Source organism: Emydura macquarii, unplaced genomic scaffold, assembly GCF_026122565.2.
Source record: "Emydura macquarii macquarii isolate MOO-44397 ecotype Brisbane River unplaced genomic scaffold, CSIRO-AGI_Emac_v2 contig_561, whole genome shotgun sequence".
Lineage (NCBI taxonomy): Eukaryota > Metazoa > Chordata > Testudines > Chelidae > Emydura > Emydura macquarii.
In genome coordinates, this window is record NW_027130698.1 from 462,469 (window position 1) to 480,406 (window position 17,938).

Sequence of the window (17,938 nt, forward strand, 5' to 3'; positions counted from 1 at the left end):
GACTCATCTATGTTCACTGCAACCCAGCATGTTATTGTGACTAAGTTATAAGCAACACACTGGTGTGGTCAGCCATTGGGATCACTCAATGATCTGAATATTCTGACATCACAACAGAGCCTCTATCAGACCACCCGATTGTCACTGTATTGGGAGCAGGGAGAGACGGAGAAATGGTTGATACTATTGAAATGCATAATGAAAACAAGTGATGTCCTCTGTCAAATAGAAAACTTCAATTTGTGAGATGCCAAAATGACAGCCCCGGAGCCCAGAGTAATACATTAAAGATCGAGCACACTCAGCTCCATCAGTATGCCTCAAGTCTATGGTGGAAAGGGGAACCTCTGGGTAGTTCAGTTAGGGTGACCAGATAGCAAGTGTGAAAAATCGGGACAGGGTGTGGGGGGTAATAGGTGCCTATATATGAGAAAAACTTCAAATATCAGGACTGTCCCTATAAAATTAGGACATCTGGTCATCCTAAGTCCAGTCTACGTATTGACCTTTCCAGGTGCCAAAGAATGCTTTTAACAGGTCCTGATTCAGGAAAGCGTCCTGATTTAGGACAACACTCAACTGAAGTCAGTATGATTTAAGCATGTGTTCATGTACTGTCCCGAATCAGAGCCATCATGAGGACACCTGCCTACAGGAGGCAATGTGGCCCAGTGAATAGTGCACCGGACCGGGACTTAGGAGACCAGGGTTCTGCCACTGGTCTGTAGGGTGACCTTTGGCAAGTCACTCCATCTGTGCCTCTTTCCCCATCTGTAAAATTTGAAGCACCAGGCATTTTTATTAGAACAGAAGAACTGAAGCCAGCATCTCATTTCAAATGGGCCACTATACAATCAGTTGTCAAATTACTATCAAGTTACTATTCATCTTGGCTGGATTTAGAAAGATAATCCTGATGCGAATGGCTTTGTGCCTCATGAACTATCCAATCATTGTCATCTGCTATCCCTCTCTGGCAACTTCTCATCACTTTAAGTGTTGTGGTTATGAAGACAACTATTTCAATTTACAGTTTTCTAGATATTGCCCAGCTTTAGCACAATGATATTTCTAAAACAGATACCAGGTTGTATGAAAACAGGTAAGATTACATTTATCCAAAAATCTTTGAAGAATTCCTATATATAAAAGTACTCTGCAAATGAAACTGTGCTCTCCTACTTTGGTATTATTATGCTCAGGGACTAGTCCAGTTTTAATTCACTTCTGTTCTGCTTTACTGGAAAGAACTATTAAAGAGAGTGACACACTCAACCTTGCTCATGAACTCTGCAGGGAAAGGTAAATGCAGACTTATTCATAGCATGTTACATTTGTACAAGTAAATTAGCCAAATACAAAAAATTGCAGTAAACTTCCATAAAAAATGCCTTTCCCCAGCCAGATTTCAAATTTTAGAAACTTCTCAAAAGACATTCTTTATTTTGATTTTGCTACTAGGAAAAGAACATGATATAAAAACAATTTTATTTTCTTGTATGTATTTACATATAAAAGAAGGCACCTTTGTATTTGTGAGTCTGTCTTACAATTGTTTCAATATAAAGAGTGGAAAATCAGAAGATAATAAGCATAATTCCATCTAGAGTTTGCAGATTTAACATGTGGGAAACCATTCCACATCATTATTCAATAGCTAGGTTGACATAATAAAACAAAGTGCCTCATATTTGCTCATATTTCAGTTCACAGTTCTGATATATCTGATTTGTTTTAAAGCAAAACACATAAAAACATGATACTGCATAAGGGTGCAGAGGTACATTATTTTCTGTCACAAGACATACATATATTGCTGCTGCAGCACAGAGAAAGGTTAGCTCTGTCTTTAAAGAGAATTCATTTGAATTGAAGATTTGTTGATTATACTTCTACACCTTGAAAATATTTTAAAGAAAAGAAAGGACCAATTAACGCCCCCAGTTCAGATTCAACAAATTTCAGTCAGGGCAAAGTATTTCTCCTCTACAAGACAACGATGAGATGACAACCCCAAATCTGTGATTGAATGGGAGATAGCAGTCACCACCATTTTAGCAGTCTTCTGTGTCAAGCATTTCCATACCAGGATACATGGAGCAAGGTAGCTGTGCACAATTTGTCCACCTGCTGCAATAAGATTCAGCTAGACATTTGCCAGACTAATTATGTGAATAAAAGATTCAATAATTAGGATAAAGTTGTAGCAGGGAATGAAGAAAAGTTTGAGAGAGATTTAAGTTCTCAGTAAAAGTTCCTTCATTCTTGCAACCTTCACAGTACAGGAGTAGACAGTGGGTAAAATTTTCAAGAGTGCCTAAGTGACTTTGGAGTTTAAGTCACTTTTAAAAGTGGGACCTAGGAGCCTAAGTCACTACAGTGACTCAGAAAATTTTCCCCAGTGAATAGTTTGTGTAACAGAAGCATAGCTCCTTTAATGATCTTGATTTCAGTTTTCAATACACAGTAACTTAAATTGCACAAATCAGTTTTAAGATAATGCAGTACTCTAATTTTAGATTCACAAAAACCAAAATAATATTTATATCTGCCTACAGCACTTACTTGACGTTATAATAAGCAGCAATAACTAGTAATTGTTATGTTAAGTAGAAGATCACAGTTGTCAAAATAAAATTCCCTTCATTGTAAAGTGAAAAAACATACTCTGGAAAGGTTTACTCTCCATACCGTATTTCTGCTCTTAGCTCGTGTGAGAGATAATTTATTAGCACTGCTGCCAACTTCTGTTGAAGGGCAGCATTTCCCATTATGAGTGCAATCAACTGCGCAGCATCAGTCCAATCTAAGTTCCTGACAATAGCAAAGACATCATCATAGAGCTTCTGTTGCTCAGCAGGGGACAATTCCAGTATAATCTGAGGGACTGGTTTAAATTGTCCAGCAGTCATCCAAGCACCAAGTAAACCACCAACTGCACCCCCTAGAAAATAAATAAAGATGTAATTAATCAGTCTCCTCTTTTTTATTACTAAACATCATATCCTACCCAACAATAACCAGGCTTCAAACAACAACACTGGTGCTATTTTTATCAGAAGTCAATGCAGAGTTATGTGGCCAAAGCACATTTACTTTAATGATTATATATCAAACTGGTTAAAAGGGTCCAGAAAGAGTTTTCATGATTTTGTCAGCTCCCATTACAAAACAATTCTTAACAAAATCAATACTAATAATTTGCAGCCCTAAACCAGTACTGAACAATCATCCTTTGTGGAACTGGTCTCTTTAAGAGAAGACTGAAGATCATTAAAGCCAGATTTTTAAATAAAGTCTTGATCAAGGAATCATGAGATAAATCATATGTTGGTAGCCAAAGTTAAATTTATTTCTCTCTCATTACAAATCCCCAGCATGGTACACAAGTTTTCTGCCTCTGTTAAATAAGGCTTATTACTCTCTTTCCTTCGTAAAGTCCCTCCATGGATGGTGCTTATGTGATGCCAAAAAGGAAACAAACCCAGCAGTTTGGGGAGTCCTGATTTAGAGATACCTACTGATTACTAAATTAGCACTTCCTCACTGCTCAGCGAGTACTGTGGATTCCACAACACAGCTCTTATTTGTATATAAAGCTGACCCATCCCATCTTAAGAATACTGGGGTAGACTCTTATGTCACTGGCAAGGGGGTTTTTATGGCTACTCCAGGGGGAAATTTCAATAGTACAGTTCCACAAGGGCTGTTCCCTTCCAAAAGAGAATCAGTCCCAAGTTGTAAAGTAATTCTTTTTAACATAAAACAGCAAATGTAAAGTCTTGAATAATTTACACCACCCCCAGGAGTGTCTTGGTTAGTTTAATATCCTCACATTTGCAAAATGGGTTCCAGAACCACACTCCTCGGCTTCTAGACTCCTCACACTCAGGGACTGCTCCTAGAGCACAATTTATACAACCATTTCACAGGACAAAAATGTCTTAATTTGCAAATTTTACCAGGCTAGCAACTCTTTCAGTGATGCTAGTGAAATGTTTGAAAGCCTACAATGACTGCATTCATCTTCATCAAACCTTTATGAGAACATCAATACTTGATTGAGAGGGCACTATATGTAAAAATCCCTGATGTAGCTCTTAGACAGGAAGATTTCTTACACAATCATTTGTTTTCTTCAGTTAACATATCTGCCAATCCACTACCCTCAGAAGGATCCAAGCAACCGATCCAAGCACTGGAAAGCAAGATAAACTGCACATTTCTCCGGTACCAGATACAGAAAGGGAACTCATAGGACTCTTCTTCACAGCCAAGAATAATGATAACCCTCTAATCCAGTCTACAGTAAAAGAATTATGCTGTCAAGGACCCATCTACACCACAATTGTGTGTGTCTGTTAAAACTTCTTTAAAAGTGTCCCCGTAACCAAGCTAAAACTTTAGACAAGTGTTAACTCTGTCATGGGGTCACTTACTTCTGCAGTGTAAGAAGCTAGATAAAATCAGAGTCCTCGGACTCAATTCCAGTTGTATACAGACAGGGACACACACAAACACTCAGTCTCCCTTCCAAACAATGCACCTGTTGTGCAACATAGCCACTTAAACTGAGGCATATAGGAAGGACATTTTAGGTTTAAGATAGCTTATTTTATTTGTGGCTGCAACAGGTTGGTTTCATTTGATGATTTCCATATTTCCAGTTATTCAAGTATATGGACAGCTACATTCTTTTTACTACTTCCTGCTGGAGTGGATGTTATAAATTTCTTAGAGCCATTTGATGTCACCTATTTCTTACTGGGGAGTTCAGTAATACCTTTGTTACAAGATTTTTTCCCCCTGATAATAATTAAGATGTGTTTGTAATGCTGGTAGCTTTACAGTTTCTCTTTGTATCTCCTGCTGTGCTATTACATGTTTATTTTGTATTTCTACAATGCTCTTTTGTGGCATTAAAGCAAGTTTACTAATTAAATGACTTGGGCACCAATTATTCAAACACACAAGCATATGTCCAACTTTACTCATGTGAGTATTCCCAATGAGGTGTATGGAACTTCTTGTGTGAGTAAACTTACATGCATGGCTCAAGTCTTTGAAGGATTGAAGCACAAGTGCCATCACTAGTAAGCTACATTTAACACCACAAAAGGTTATTAATAAAGGAGTTTATCTGGAGTCTCTCTCTTCTGTATCTCTCATTGCTACTAAGTTCAGGGCTTTAATATCATTTTTTTATACAGAGAAATGCTAATTGACAGGGAACAGAGGACTCTGAAAAAACTAAATACACCCAGCCATGACAACAGGCACAGTACAAAATTTAAAAAAAATAAACCTTATTGTCAGAAGCATACTTTTATTAAGGAAGGACCCTCACTCCCCTCAGAATGGTTAGACTGGGGCGATTTCCTCTCCCTTGCTTTATACCCAAATTAAATACATTTCCCTAAGGGATAAAATTTGTGTATCCAACCCACTTTTCTTTATCCACCAAACATCTGTAGGACATGATCTAATAATAGCTCTCAGGGGGCTCCAAACCAGCCATGAATATAAGCTGAAGCACTTTTCACTATGTCACAAAGTATTATGAAAATCTACTTTACCTTCTATTTAAACCACACCACATATCAATTCTTTAATTCCTTAGTTCAACAGCTCATCTTATGAGCCAAACCACTTTTCCTCACATGGCTGTGTGTTTACCTACGGCTATTCCAGGTGGACCCCCCATTATGCCTCCAACAAAGGCTGTTGCACCAGCTACTAGCGCTCCTCGTCCAGAATGCTTGACAGCAGCCTTCATCTTCCTCTCCTCAGAGATATGGCACAATAGGTGCATCACATCATTAACGTCGATTGGCATCTTGGCTAGTTAGGACCCTGAAAAGATACATTTTAAGGTCAAGTTTAGAAAAAAAGATCAGTTCTTGGAATAATGTTTCTTCTTCCAGAAGAAAACAGACCAACAGTTGTGAAAGTAGCCAATGAAGCAAATGAAACAAGGAAGTAAATCACATATTTCCAAATGTATTTGGTTTTGTGCAGATTTTTTAATTTGGTCACAATCACAGCAATGAAACATTTTTAAATGTTCTGCCTATTTGTACAGCGTGTTATCTTTAGTCTTAAACAACTGCCATGTCCATTCAGTGTTGTGAACAGCTTCAAGTTCACAGAGAAAGAGAGAAAAATATAGGCAGTGACCCAGTCTTACATGAAGGTATGATTTAGCAGGTTATAATTTACAGGCATCCTTAATTCTGGCATTTTCTAACTGCACAATATTAATAGCATTCTTTTCAATGTAGATTTTTTTTTGGTAAGTCAGTTCCTACAACTTTCTTGTAAAGACAGGTTCTTAGGTGTAAAAGTGGAAGTAAACATTGTCAGGGAGAGAGAGAGGAGATTTTTTCAGCTGACAGCCTTACTTTAGTTTAATTTGAACAGCCATTTCATAATGAAGAATTAATTCTTTTTTGTAACACATTTAAAAAGGCTCCAATCAGGGGATTTGACCCTACTGTACTAGGTTCTGTAAAAGCAGACCACCACCAGCGAACAGTCACAGTCCCAAAGCATCTTGCAGTGAATCAGTAAGTGAATGTGAATGTGAAAAGGAAACCCAAGAGCTGCAGGAAGATGCATGAGGTGAAAGAGGTAGATGTGGGGTGGGTAATATGGAACTGACACAGGGCTGGGGAGTAGATGCAGATAGGAGGCTGAAATTAATTGATGTCAGGCCAGGAACATACAGAAATGACAGGATGTAATGTGTGCCTAATTAACTGACATGGGGTGAGGGGCAAGGACATATGTAGGGCTGAGGGTGCATTATTATTAATGTTTGTGAGTTTGAGGAGAAACAGGAAGTCCCTCAGCCACACTTTATGTAATTTTAGGCAAATATAAAATATACTATGTTAGTCACAAGATGCTAGCAGGCATGTATAAGTAGATGGATACAGACAGCCAGATGAGGAATATATTTCACTGTATATTTTTAAATATCCCTGTTTATCTTACATGTGTTCCTTGTCTTTGTGCCTTAATAGTGTCCCTATTTTTTTAATCCATAACTTTGCCAGAGAATATATTTTTTTTTAGAAGTTGCCATGCACTACTGTATTGTATATGTTACTCAGATGTCCTGAACTGATACACATTGCTCCCAGAAACACATATGTTCTTGATTGTTTCCTCAATGACACTGTAGCACAAAGGAGTAGATTGAAGACTGAACTTTTCATCCTGGTACAGTGATAAACAGTAAAAATAGTTTCTAAATGTGGAACAACAACTAGCAGGGAATTAACATGAATTATCAGGCTTCATCTTGTGAAAGTTCTACTTGCTGAATTTAAGGTAACCAAATTTTACCGTGAATGAAGGCCTGAGAATTAGGGACAAAGTCTGGACTGGTACTGAGCACCTTCAACCCAAGTTCTATGCCCTCCTCCTACTCTGACTAGAGAAGCACATCCATCTATCAACGCACATCCTGCCAAACTCTCTGCAGCATCTAGTACGGTCAGTCACCAAATAGCCCTGTCTCACTCCCAACAAGCTGCAGGAGTGAATGGAAACACCCTGAAATCCTCTTATGCCAAATCCAGAGACTCAATGAGAGCACCTGTTCCTCCAACTCCAAACCCCTCACCCTGAGGTGTCCCACAAGGCCTCTAGAAAGAACGCCACTGCAATGCTAATAAGACTACACAAACAGCTCTCTCTAACGCACCTTTGGAAGCTTTCCTTTCCAATGGAAACAGCACACTGCCCCAGATTTCTCAATGCCTCGCTGAAATCAGGATCTGGATGAACTAAGGCAAGACTAGGATTATGTAGGTAGGAAGAGGAAAGCACTTGTAATTTAACTCTTCTATACTATTCCTCAATGTGAAAAGCATCTGTCCTCAGACAGCTATTTGGTTTGCAGTTTCAGGGTCCTTTTTGACTCCTTCAGGATTCCATCCTGCTTGACCATACCATAGCTAGCTGAGAAACCACCTCTCCCACCATGATCTTGATGTCTCAAAAGGAGCTAGATTCCAATGGAACAGTTAAACTGTTGACCAAGTGGGGAAGTTTGTTAGTGACGGAGAGAACATTTCCAGGAACTGAATCTAAGCTATGGAGATCATTCCCACAAGATAAGAATGACCACAAGCCTCCCCACTTTCACAGCCAACTGCAAAACTAACTTCTTCAAATTACCTTTCCCACAACAGTTTCTTCACAGACTCACAACCAACTCACGTAAGCAAGCAAAGAGAAACTAAACTAATCAAGCTATTTCTCCTCAAGGTTGTGAAGGGGGGAAAAAAAGGAGATGCCATGATGACAGAGACTATGCAAGTATCTCGATAGATAAATCGAGCCTTAATTTAGCAAGATTAGTTTAATGTCCATTGTTACCCAGGTCTTTTTTATTCCAGGAAATATTGTTGGTGGAAGAAGGCTCCAGTGGTTCCAAAGAGAACACCACAGATTTAGAAGGTTGTGTGTTACCAGGGAGGCATTCCCAGCATACATTTCAAGCACAAATTGAGAAATTTTCTTTGGAAATTGGACTGATTCTCTAGGGTAACATGCAGAATTGACTAATCTAATTAGAAATATAAGACGTGACCACCACCTCACACCTGTAACTGACCCAATAATACATGCCAGCTACTTAAGTCAGACAATAATTCCCCTGAGAGTATGACTAATATAGTTGTTGGTCTTCTATCAGTCAACAGGCTGACTTTCTTAAACTTCCCTAAACCAAATACATTAAAATAAGATTGAAACTGCACTAGGTTAGCAACTGCAGTTTGTAAAGGTTAGCTAGCTGCAGAAGGTGAACTGCGTCATCCTTTAGACCACAAGGCAAGTAAACACTAAGAGCAACATTATCACATCTCAAGCAGCACGGATGATGGCACACAGTTCTAAGATTTCTCTGATGAAAAGAAAGAGAAGCTGCAATACCCAAGGCCAAGCAAAGAGGAGATTAAAGGTGCAAGGAAAGACTGCTCCCATAGACCCTGGGCCCAGAAAAATTGTGCTAGGACAATGAAAACTTCAACAGTACTCCCATACTTGAAATCTACCAGACATGTGTATAATAAAGACTGAGTAAAAAATATTAGCATTAGCGTAGTACCAACAGATGTCAGATCTCAAACAGAAAAGAAACATGGAATTCAAGCAAATCTAGACATTTTTCAGTGATACATGGGAGCTCTTTGTTTCTTCCACTGTAAGATTGTGATTATAAAGGTTATATAATGCTTGTTTTCTCTCTCTTAGGGCTTGACTGAGCAAGGGGCTCAGCACAACGGCCCAAATCCATCAACGTAAAGCATGTGCTTACTTTTAAGCATGAGTGGCCCCAATGAAATCCTTGAAGGTACTATGAAAAAAAGACTTATTTTTGCTCGTTCAAACTATTTAGCAGATTAGTTTGCATTCCACCATCTACCTATTTACAAATCTGACGGAGGAGTTCAGGGTTTATTTGATAAGACTCAGATATTTTTATTCAACATGTAAGAGCACTGGATGAACCTATTAAAACATATACACTAATATATTACATATACACACTTGTAGAATGCTATATATGTAGTATAAGTATTTTACAGTAGAGTGTGTACAAGGTGATAGGTAGCCTCAGCTTCAGAAATCATTTACAGTATTTTGTTAGGCCCTCTACTGATTTCTTTTGTTACTCTGTTGGAGAATTAGGGTGCTGAAGCAGAAGACATTGTTTCCAGCAACTGTATTTGTTATCCATATACTGCAGAGTGGAAACAATATTTGACCTTCTACTTCAGCAGTACATGAGCACACATGCAAACTGGATGGCTCAGGTATCACAAACTGGATAAGCTATCAAGTCAAAAAAAAAAAAACAGGGCAATAAAGATAGAAGTTACCACCATCTAATGGTGTTTTGATGGCCAATGTGAAGTGAGTTGGTGGCTTCAGTCTGGTCCCCAGTAGACAGAGGGCAAAGTAAACTGGGCCGTCCGCTTGCCCCTCCAAAAAGCAATTCCTTTTTTTTTTTTTTTTTATAAATAGATGTTATTTTTCAGATTCTTCTTTAAAATTTTTCTGCAACTTCACTTAAAATGTTAAGAAAATGCTACTTCACGGTAGATCTCACTCAGCTACATAAGTAGACAAATGATAAGAAAGTAGGAAGAGCAAGTGTGCAGCTTTGCGTATGTGACACACACAATAGGAAGGATTCTACATTATTCCAAGCTAGAGAATTTGAGTTTAATCCTCCATCCCCCCCCCAAAAGTTCCAAAACCTGGGATGTATATTCTGAGTTTTAAATTCATGTAAAATTTGGGTCATGAAATTCTTGACAGTTGCCTTAACAGTAATATCTGGGAATACAAGCAATGGACAATTACAGGCATAATAACCAGAGCCACAGCTGTTGATCCCATTCAAGTTCTGCTTTTTAACTAATATTCATTCAACAGCCACAGTGAGCTGCTTTTGCAGGTTAGATACTAGAAAAAAAGCACACTCATTAAAGCCAAGGCAGACAGCTCATGCACAAATGAAGTTATGCTTTTTAAAAAAATCAAATATACTTTTTTTTGTTAAACACCGAGCACATGGTCCTGAATATTAATTTAAATTCTAATGAAGCCTAGAAGTCAGGTTGTTAAATTACACAACATTATTCGCTAAGAGGTTTTAAGCCACTTCTACAACAAGATGCTTAATTCAAAGATTTCCATTACACAGGCATAACAATGCCCTGAAAGAGGCAGCTAAGACTGCCAGATAATTCTTCCCAGAACACTCTTAGGTACCATAATATGGTATCTTATTATAAAAATGCACTGACAGATCCCAGAAATTCTGAAAGGTCTTCACTTAAAATGGCTAAAACATCATCATCATTGGTTATCTCATCCAAAAACCTTCAAGAATGAAATTTACTGTATGTATTTCAATAGACAAAGTTACTCACATGAAGACAGATTTTAATAATTCTGACCCTATTACTTCTCTTCGGGCAATATTCTTTATTACTATGGACCTATTTTCATGCAGAGGAAGGTACCTACTATAAAAATATTCTATGTGAAGATATACACAATAGGGTTTGTATGCACGTGTAGCTTATTGACAGACATAAGCCCTCCCTATTCCACACACCAGTTCCCTTTCCAGGTTCAGCTCCTGTCCTGCAAAGTTAGATGTGAGTTCTAGAACTGGAACTAACCTTGCCACCCCATCAGTACTATGCTAGATCACTGCATCTGTGAATCTCAGTCCCTGGTTAGTGAGCACAATGTGTAGAGTGATTCAAGCACAGGAAAAAGATTAAAATAACTGCTTACTTACCAGTTTTCAAAAAAAAAAAAAATGGATTATATAACAGCCAATCACTACCTGAATTGTAACTCAAACATCGTTTTTTAAAATTGTCAAGAAAAGCCATCTAGTTAAAATATTAACATTTCTGTAAATAGAATGTCTGCAGCAGGCTGGATTGCTTTAAATCAAAGTGATTTAGGTTACTGATTTTAATCATGATTTAAATGAACAAACAGGAAACCTTGATTTACTAAGTGATTTTAATCTTGAGTTGCATTTGTACTCTCTAGTTATCTTCCTAAAGAGAAGTTAATTCTCATTCATTGGTAATCATTAAAACATGCTGATTTGCAAACAAATGTAGTTTTCACAGTAAATTTGGTATTTCTTTTTGTTAATCAGGATAAACAAATGTACAGATAGTGTAAGTAATTATACAACTTAACATACATTTATTGAGATCCTTCATTTTTACATTTTGTGATGTTAGAAGATGCTGAAATCACATTTCTTATTTACTAGATCATTTTTTATTTGGGATTTGTGTGAAGCTGCATTTGGAAGGAAACTGGAATTCAATTAAAGATGTTAAAAAATGACATTTAAAAATTATTGCTATTTAGTTAAGTAAAGTTACCTTAAAGGTGCTGGATACATAAGAAAAAAAAAGTAGTTTTATCAATGCATATTTTGAATTTATAACTAGCTGACTTTTAAAACAAAGAAAGCATTATCTTAATTAGCAAATTGACAGATTGAAATCTGGCCCTTGTTGACCAGAAACAAAAGGTATTTAGATGCCTAAAGATACAGAAAGATGCCTAGTGAGTTTTTCAAAAGTGTCTAGCCACCTAACCTGCTTAACTCCCACTGAAATCAAGATAACCAACAAAGACAGGCCCACTTCCTTAGGCACCCCAGGAGGTTCCTGGGGTCAGCCTCAGTTTCCCTTCATCTTAGCTCTCTTTCCTTCTGTCCAAGACCATCTCAGGCCCCTGCAAACCATGTGTCCCTTCCCTCTCCTCTCCTCCTCATCCTCATCCCTGTGCTCCTCCGCCCCTCACTTCAGTGAGTGTCCTCCTTACAACAAGCAAAAGCCACTGTTCTCTGGGTCCACAAACTTGGGCCTCCTCGCTTGCCAAACATGATAAATCCATCCAGGGGTGGAGTGTCGGCAATCCAATAACTAGCTATCTGGATCCACCCTCCCCCTTCCCGTGGGGCATTTCTTAAAATCCTATATTGAATAACCATATGTATTCAAAAAATAGCTTTACGATACTTCAAAAAACAGAGCGTACAGCATTCATAGGTTATCAAAGCCAACCCAAAATCCATGACAGTCTTCCAAATCAAATATCTGAACAAGATAAGACAGTAGATTCTACTGCTCAATCAGCAGCCACCTTTACTCTTGTGGACACTGTAAGGTGACACTAACAGAAAGTTAGATTGAGACTCTTTGGACAATTGCTGGCAGCTTTTTATCAAGTCAATACCTAGCAGAAAGCAGATACAAGGACCCATGGTGATCTTCAAATTGTATTCTGATTGCAGTAAAGAATAAAAAGGCAGAGAGAGGAACTCAACAGATCTCCCCAACAGATGAGTTCTAATTTCTATATATCCCTCCTATGCATGTCTATACATAGATATTTTAATTTCATGATCTATCCATAAATGGCTGTTTTTACAGCAGCTTTTGAGACATCTGCCATAGTAACTGACTAGCCAGGAGAGATGACTGGCCTGGTTGTTACACAACCATCATATGACCCCAGAGACTAGAATGTTAACCATGGAGGCAGATGTAGTCACATGGCTATATGGAGGCAGAAGTCCATGAATTGCTGTAGCAGAAGCTGCCAAAAAAGGAATCAAAGAGTAAAAAAATACCTTTCTACAGAAGAAGGATCTTTCTCTCTAGCACCCACAAATATAGTCTACTGCCTTGAGAGGGGCTTGTGCTCCGAAAATTCCTATATCATTTACTGTAACACAGAGATCCCCTTGGCAAAGGGTCCCCTGTTCTTTGCAAATAACTCTCACCTCAGACCACACAAATTCACTGAATCAAACATGTCACATAGGATATTTATCCATAAAGAGTAACATGTAAAATATCTTCAGACAGCTTGTAACATGTCAAGGTTCATAATCATTGTGACATGTATGTATGGGTAATATTTAAAGAATAGTTTTTATTTATTTTGAAAGTGTGCTTAATGGTCTCAAAGTACAAATTAGTTACCAGGAGATAATGTATCTTGATGATGACTCATTCAGGCAAGAGAGAGTTGTCATCTCTCTCTAATCAGCCAGTGAGGTAATGCAAGGTTCTAATGTTTCCTCTTGCCACACTCCAGAACAGTCGATGGAAACAATCAAAACCACTTGGAGAGGAAAAGAAAAATTATAGCAGGCAGAAGATTGCCTTGGCTATGAATAAAGGCAAAAGTCTATTTTCAGTATAACAAAAAGGCACTCTGGATCCATACCCTGAGGAAATCCCTTTAAGAACAGGAGGGCTTTCATGTACAATCGGATCCTGCTTCTTATGAAACCAGCCAGTTCTGCAACGGAGCTTTGGGAGAAAATCTTATTTTATTAGATAGGAAACATAACTATTGTTGAGTACAGACCTTGGTTCATGCTTTATTATTGTATTTGGTGTTGTAACTGCTATTTCCATATTTTTTTCTCTCATTTCTAGTTAAATCCTTATTCTCACTTAAATAAACCTAATTTTGTTTTATTATAAATGCTCACAAGGGCTGTTGATTTAAGATAAACTGGTAACCTGGGGTACGCTGCACCTTTGGGTGCAGAGGATCTGGAATTTCTGTGGGTAGCCAGTGTCAGGATCTGGATATCACAGGGGAATGATTCAAAGGGACTCGGGGACTGGGATGCACCTGTTAACCTGCAAGATGAAGCCACGATAGGCAGAGCCCAGAGAGCCTACGTGGCTAGTGGTATCAGGGAGCTGACAGCCAGCTACCACAAAAGACAATCCTCCCTCCAGCAAGGGGGCAACAGTGTGACATTCAGTCCTGGATGCCCCAAGAATCACTTACTAACCACTTTACTCCTGAATGAATCATAGAATCATGAGTGCATAAGCATGTGGATTTAATACACTATAACTTATGCATATTGACTTCTCACCTTTAGTTCATTTGCCTTAACTTTTCTGGGTATACCCACATAGGTGATCATGGGCAGTTTGGAAAATCCTACCTAGTCTTCTGTCTAGGGTTTACAGATCTGCAAGGTCTTCCAGCTTAGCCTTCTAAATCAATTGTGAGCTTCCGGTACCATGGAAAAGATGGTGCAGAATGTGATTGTATTGTGATTCAGTAAAAAACAATATATAAAACAAAAAAAGCCTCACCTGTTCTAGAGAATTGGTAAGACTCTCCTTGCTGCACATCAGAGTAACATCCCTTAAGTCCCACATCCTCACCTCCCCACCACACAACATTAGACCAATTGGTCCATGTAGTCCAGTGGGAGTGCTTTCTGGTAGTTAGAACAAAGTGTTTTGATGCCCAGACTGCTGCTCTATTCCCAGCTCTACCACTGGCTAACTGTGTGACCTTGATACAGTTACATCACCTATTTGAGCACCAGTTTCATCACTTGTAAGAGTGATACAAGCTTTTGTCTAGTGCATCCCTCACTTCTTCTAAGGTGTCAATAATATCTTGCACATGCATGAACTGTGAAACCATTTGATGATAATATAATTATCATACTCCACATGTTCCCTCCTCAACTTGTGCCTAAAATTCTGACTCTAAACTATTTTGGGCAGGGAACAGGTCTTTTTAGGTCTTCTGGATGTAACAAACTTATAACAATTTGCAACCTCTGAGCAACTAACACAGTGGAGGTCAGTTTATAAATCTTGTGAGTGAAACATCTCTAGGGACATAGCACGCAATGCTCCTGAATAGTCAAGAAACATAAATATGCACTTATTATACATCAAATATGTTTTTTAATATTCAGTTTTTAAGTGTGTTTGGAATGTGATCTTTAATGCCTTCTTGGGGTTTGACAAAATGTTAATAAATAATCTCATTTGACATAACTACACCCACACAAAGTTAGGTTTTGGTAGTATCTATTTGAGAAGGATATTTTCATGCCTACAAGGAAAAACTCTAAAACCAACATTACTTCCACTTTTTCCCAGTCCTCAGGAATGTCTATCAGGTAAATATCCCTTACCACTCTGAGGTGAAAATGTTGTGAAAAGAACACCCCCCCCAAACTCCTAACACACCCTCCCCAAGGCCTTTGAAGCCATGAATGAGGCCAAACATACCCTGTATTATATCAGCCAAAAAGTAACATGGAAGCGCACAGCCCATCAGTCCCCTTAACCTAGAGCAGAGGTTCTCAAACTGGGAGTCATGAACCCGCGTGGGGGAGGGGGGGCGTCACAAGGTTATTATGGGGGTCGGGAGCTTTCAGCCCCATCCATGCCAATAAGGGTGGCGTGGCATAGGGAGTCATCACAGCCTGGAATATTTTCAAAGGGAGTCCTAGCAAAACAAAAAAAGGTGTGGGAATCCCTGCCCTAGAGGCTGCTAGAGCAGATCGGGCAGGGCTGGTTCCCGGCGTCAGCTGTTCCGCTGCGGCAGAGGCCTCCGTACCAGCTGCTCCCTAGGACGGTGGCGACACACATCCCAGCGGTGTCAGCTGTTTCCATACGCGAAAGGGATCCGCGCCCCCCACCGCGATATGCGCGCAAGCGACCTCCCCGGCCCGCCTGGCGAGGGGAAGGCTCGAGCCAGCAGGCCCCAGCGCAGCCGAGCAGACATAGCTCCAGGGGGCCACGGAGAGCGAGGGGGGGGGGGGGCGAGGGCGACCGCAGCCCGGCGCAAACCGCGACCCCCGGCTCAGGGCCGCTCGTTCTCTCCTCTCCCCGCCCCGGCCCCGCGTCCCCAGCAGCCCTGGGCTCCCCTGGCCGCAGCTCAGGCGCCTACCTCGGCCCAGGGGCGCGCAGAGTCCCGAGGCTACAGAGCGATGCGATGGGCCGGGCCGGGCCGCTGCGGGAGGCGGACAGGTAGGGCCGGGGACGTGCCCGACGCTGCTCTAACGGCGACGCACGTGCGCGACGGCGGAGTCTGTCAGCGCCGCTGACGGAAAGCGGCCGGCGGGAGCGGGGAACAGAAAGGGGGCGGGGCGCCGCGGGCAGACGGTGTGTGCTATCTCTTGTCCCCCCGGGCGGCCTGACGTGCGCCCTGGATCGCCACAGAGGCGGTGCGCGGGCGGAGCTCCGCCCCCTCGTGCCTCCCTTCAGATCGTTCATCCTTGTGTTTCACTCCCGTAAATCTGACACTGGGGCCTGGGGCTGCTTTAGCGATCCCGGAGTAGTGGGAGTGAACCTGGCCGCCGGTCCAAAGCCTTGTAAAAGACACTGCGGTGTGCGACACCCCCTCGAGTAACACTCAAGGTGAGCAGTAGGGTCTGAACTCTCAGGGCTGAATATAGCAATACTTTCCTGTAAAACAAGATATTGAAAGCCAGAGGTGACACATGCTCTGCTTACACTCTGTGCGATGAAAAGGGCACTAGCCTAATCAATGTAAATCTCTCTGCTATTTTTAAGGTCTTGATCCTTCAAACACTTAAGACTTGTCTACAAGGGAGGTTTAAATGGCACTAACTTTACCCAGTGCATCCTCAAATGACCTTCATATACATGATGCATTTTTTTCAAAGTACTCCAATTGACCAAGTCATTATAAAGCGGATTAAGTTCATTGCATATTGAATTAGTGCGGGCTAATATTTGTGTCCCATTCCCTGCTGCTCGTTTGCACTAAATTGGCAGTGCTATCCCACACTGCTTGGCACCGTCACCAGGATCAGCCTGTTTGTGTGCCCTCCACTTCTCTGAGGTCATGTTACCCAGATGTCACCTCCCATGCTCAAATGTTGGCCAGAAGCCGGGGCCAGTCTATTTGCTCCTGGAGTCGCATACCTCAGCATTCCAGCAGAGCTATTACTACAACTGTACTGCCTCTGCTACCATACAATGCCACATGCAGCAGCATGGAGCTGTGCAGAGATCACTCATCTTCTCACGACATGGGGAGAAGTAAGGGTCCAGACAGCCCTTAACAAAAATCACCAGAATAAAGCAGTGTACATGGACATCTCTAAAAAGATGGCACAGAATGATCCCAGCAAGGTCTCTTTTCAATGCTGCAGCAAGACCAAAGAACTCCTTATACAAGAAAACCAGTGACAAGAGACAGACCTCTGGCAGTGCTCACAGGACCTGTCCATACTAAAAGGAATTGGACCGTGCAGTCAAGGAGCGTTTACCTTGAGTACTGCCTGCAGCAGGAGGTCATTCTGAGTTTGAGCATTCTGTTGGACCTTAGCCCTTGTTTGGGAAGCTGCACCAAGCATCCAGGGAAACATCTGCTACATCTAGTCACACACAAGAACCTTAGTTTTATTTACTGAAGAAATTACAAAACACTGTCTTGAGAGTTTTAATGTTTTTTTTTCTTAAAACAGAAACCCCAATTTCAGTTCAGCAACTCAAACAAACAAAAATGCAACTACGATGTGTCTCTTGACCAAACAGGCTCATCCGAGGATTCCTCG

At 40.5% G+C, this 17,938-nt stretch overlaps 1 protein-coding gene across 4 annotated transcripts; it reads right to left on the reverse strand.

Moving 5' to 3' along the window:
* Window positions 1-1,471: 1,471 nt before the first annotated feature.
* CUNH19orf12 (chromosome unknown C19orf12 homolog) lies at window positions 1,472-16,499 on the reverse strand. 4 transcript variants are annotated; one of them, XM_067540000.1, is made up of 3 exons: window positions 16,303-16,499; window positions 5,677-5,853; window positions 1,472-2,944 (listed from the first exon to the last, which is right to left on the reverse strand). In XM_067540000.1, exons 2-3 carry the CDS (start codon window positions 5,834-5,836, stop codon window positions 2,679-2,681), a joined length of 426 nt encoding a protein of 141 aa, XP_067396101.1. In that variant the 5' UTR covers window positions 5,837-5,853; window positions 16,303-16,499; the 3' UTR covers window positions 1,472-2,678. The 4 variants fall into 4 exon arrangements, with proteins under 4 accessions (XP_067396101.1, XP_067396102.1, XP_067396103.1 ...); XM_067540001.1 differs by lacking the exon at window positions 16,303-16,499 and having other exon boundaries at window positions 5,681-5,785; XM_067540002.1 differs by lacking the exons at window positions 5,677-5,853; window positions 16,303-16,499 and adding an exon at window positions 5,577-5,674.
* Between the last annotated feature and the right edge of the window lie 1,439 nt (window positions 16,500-17,938).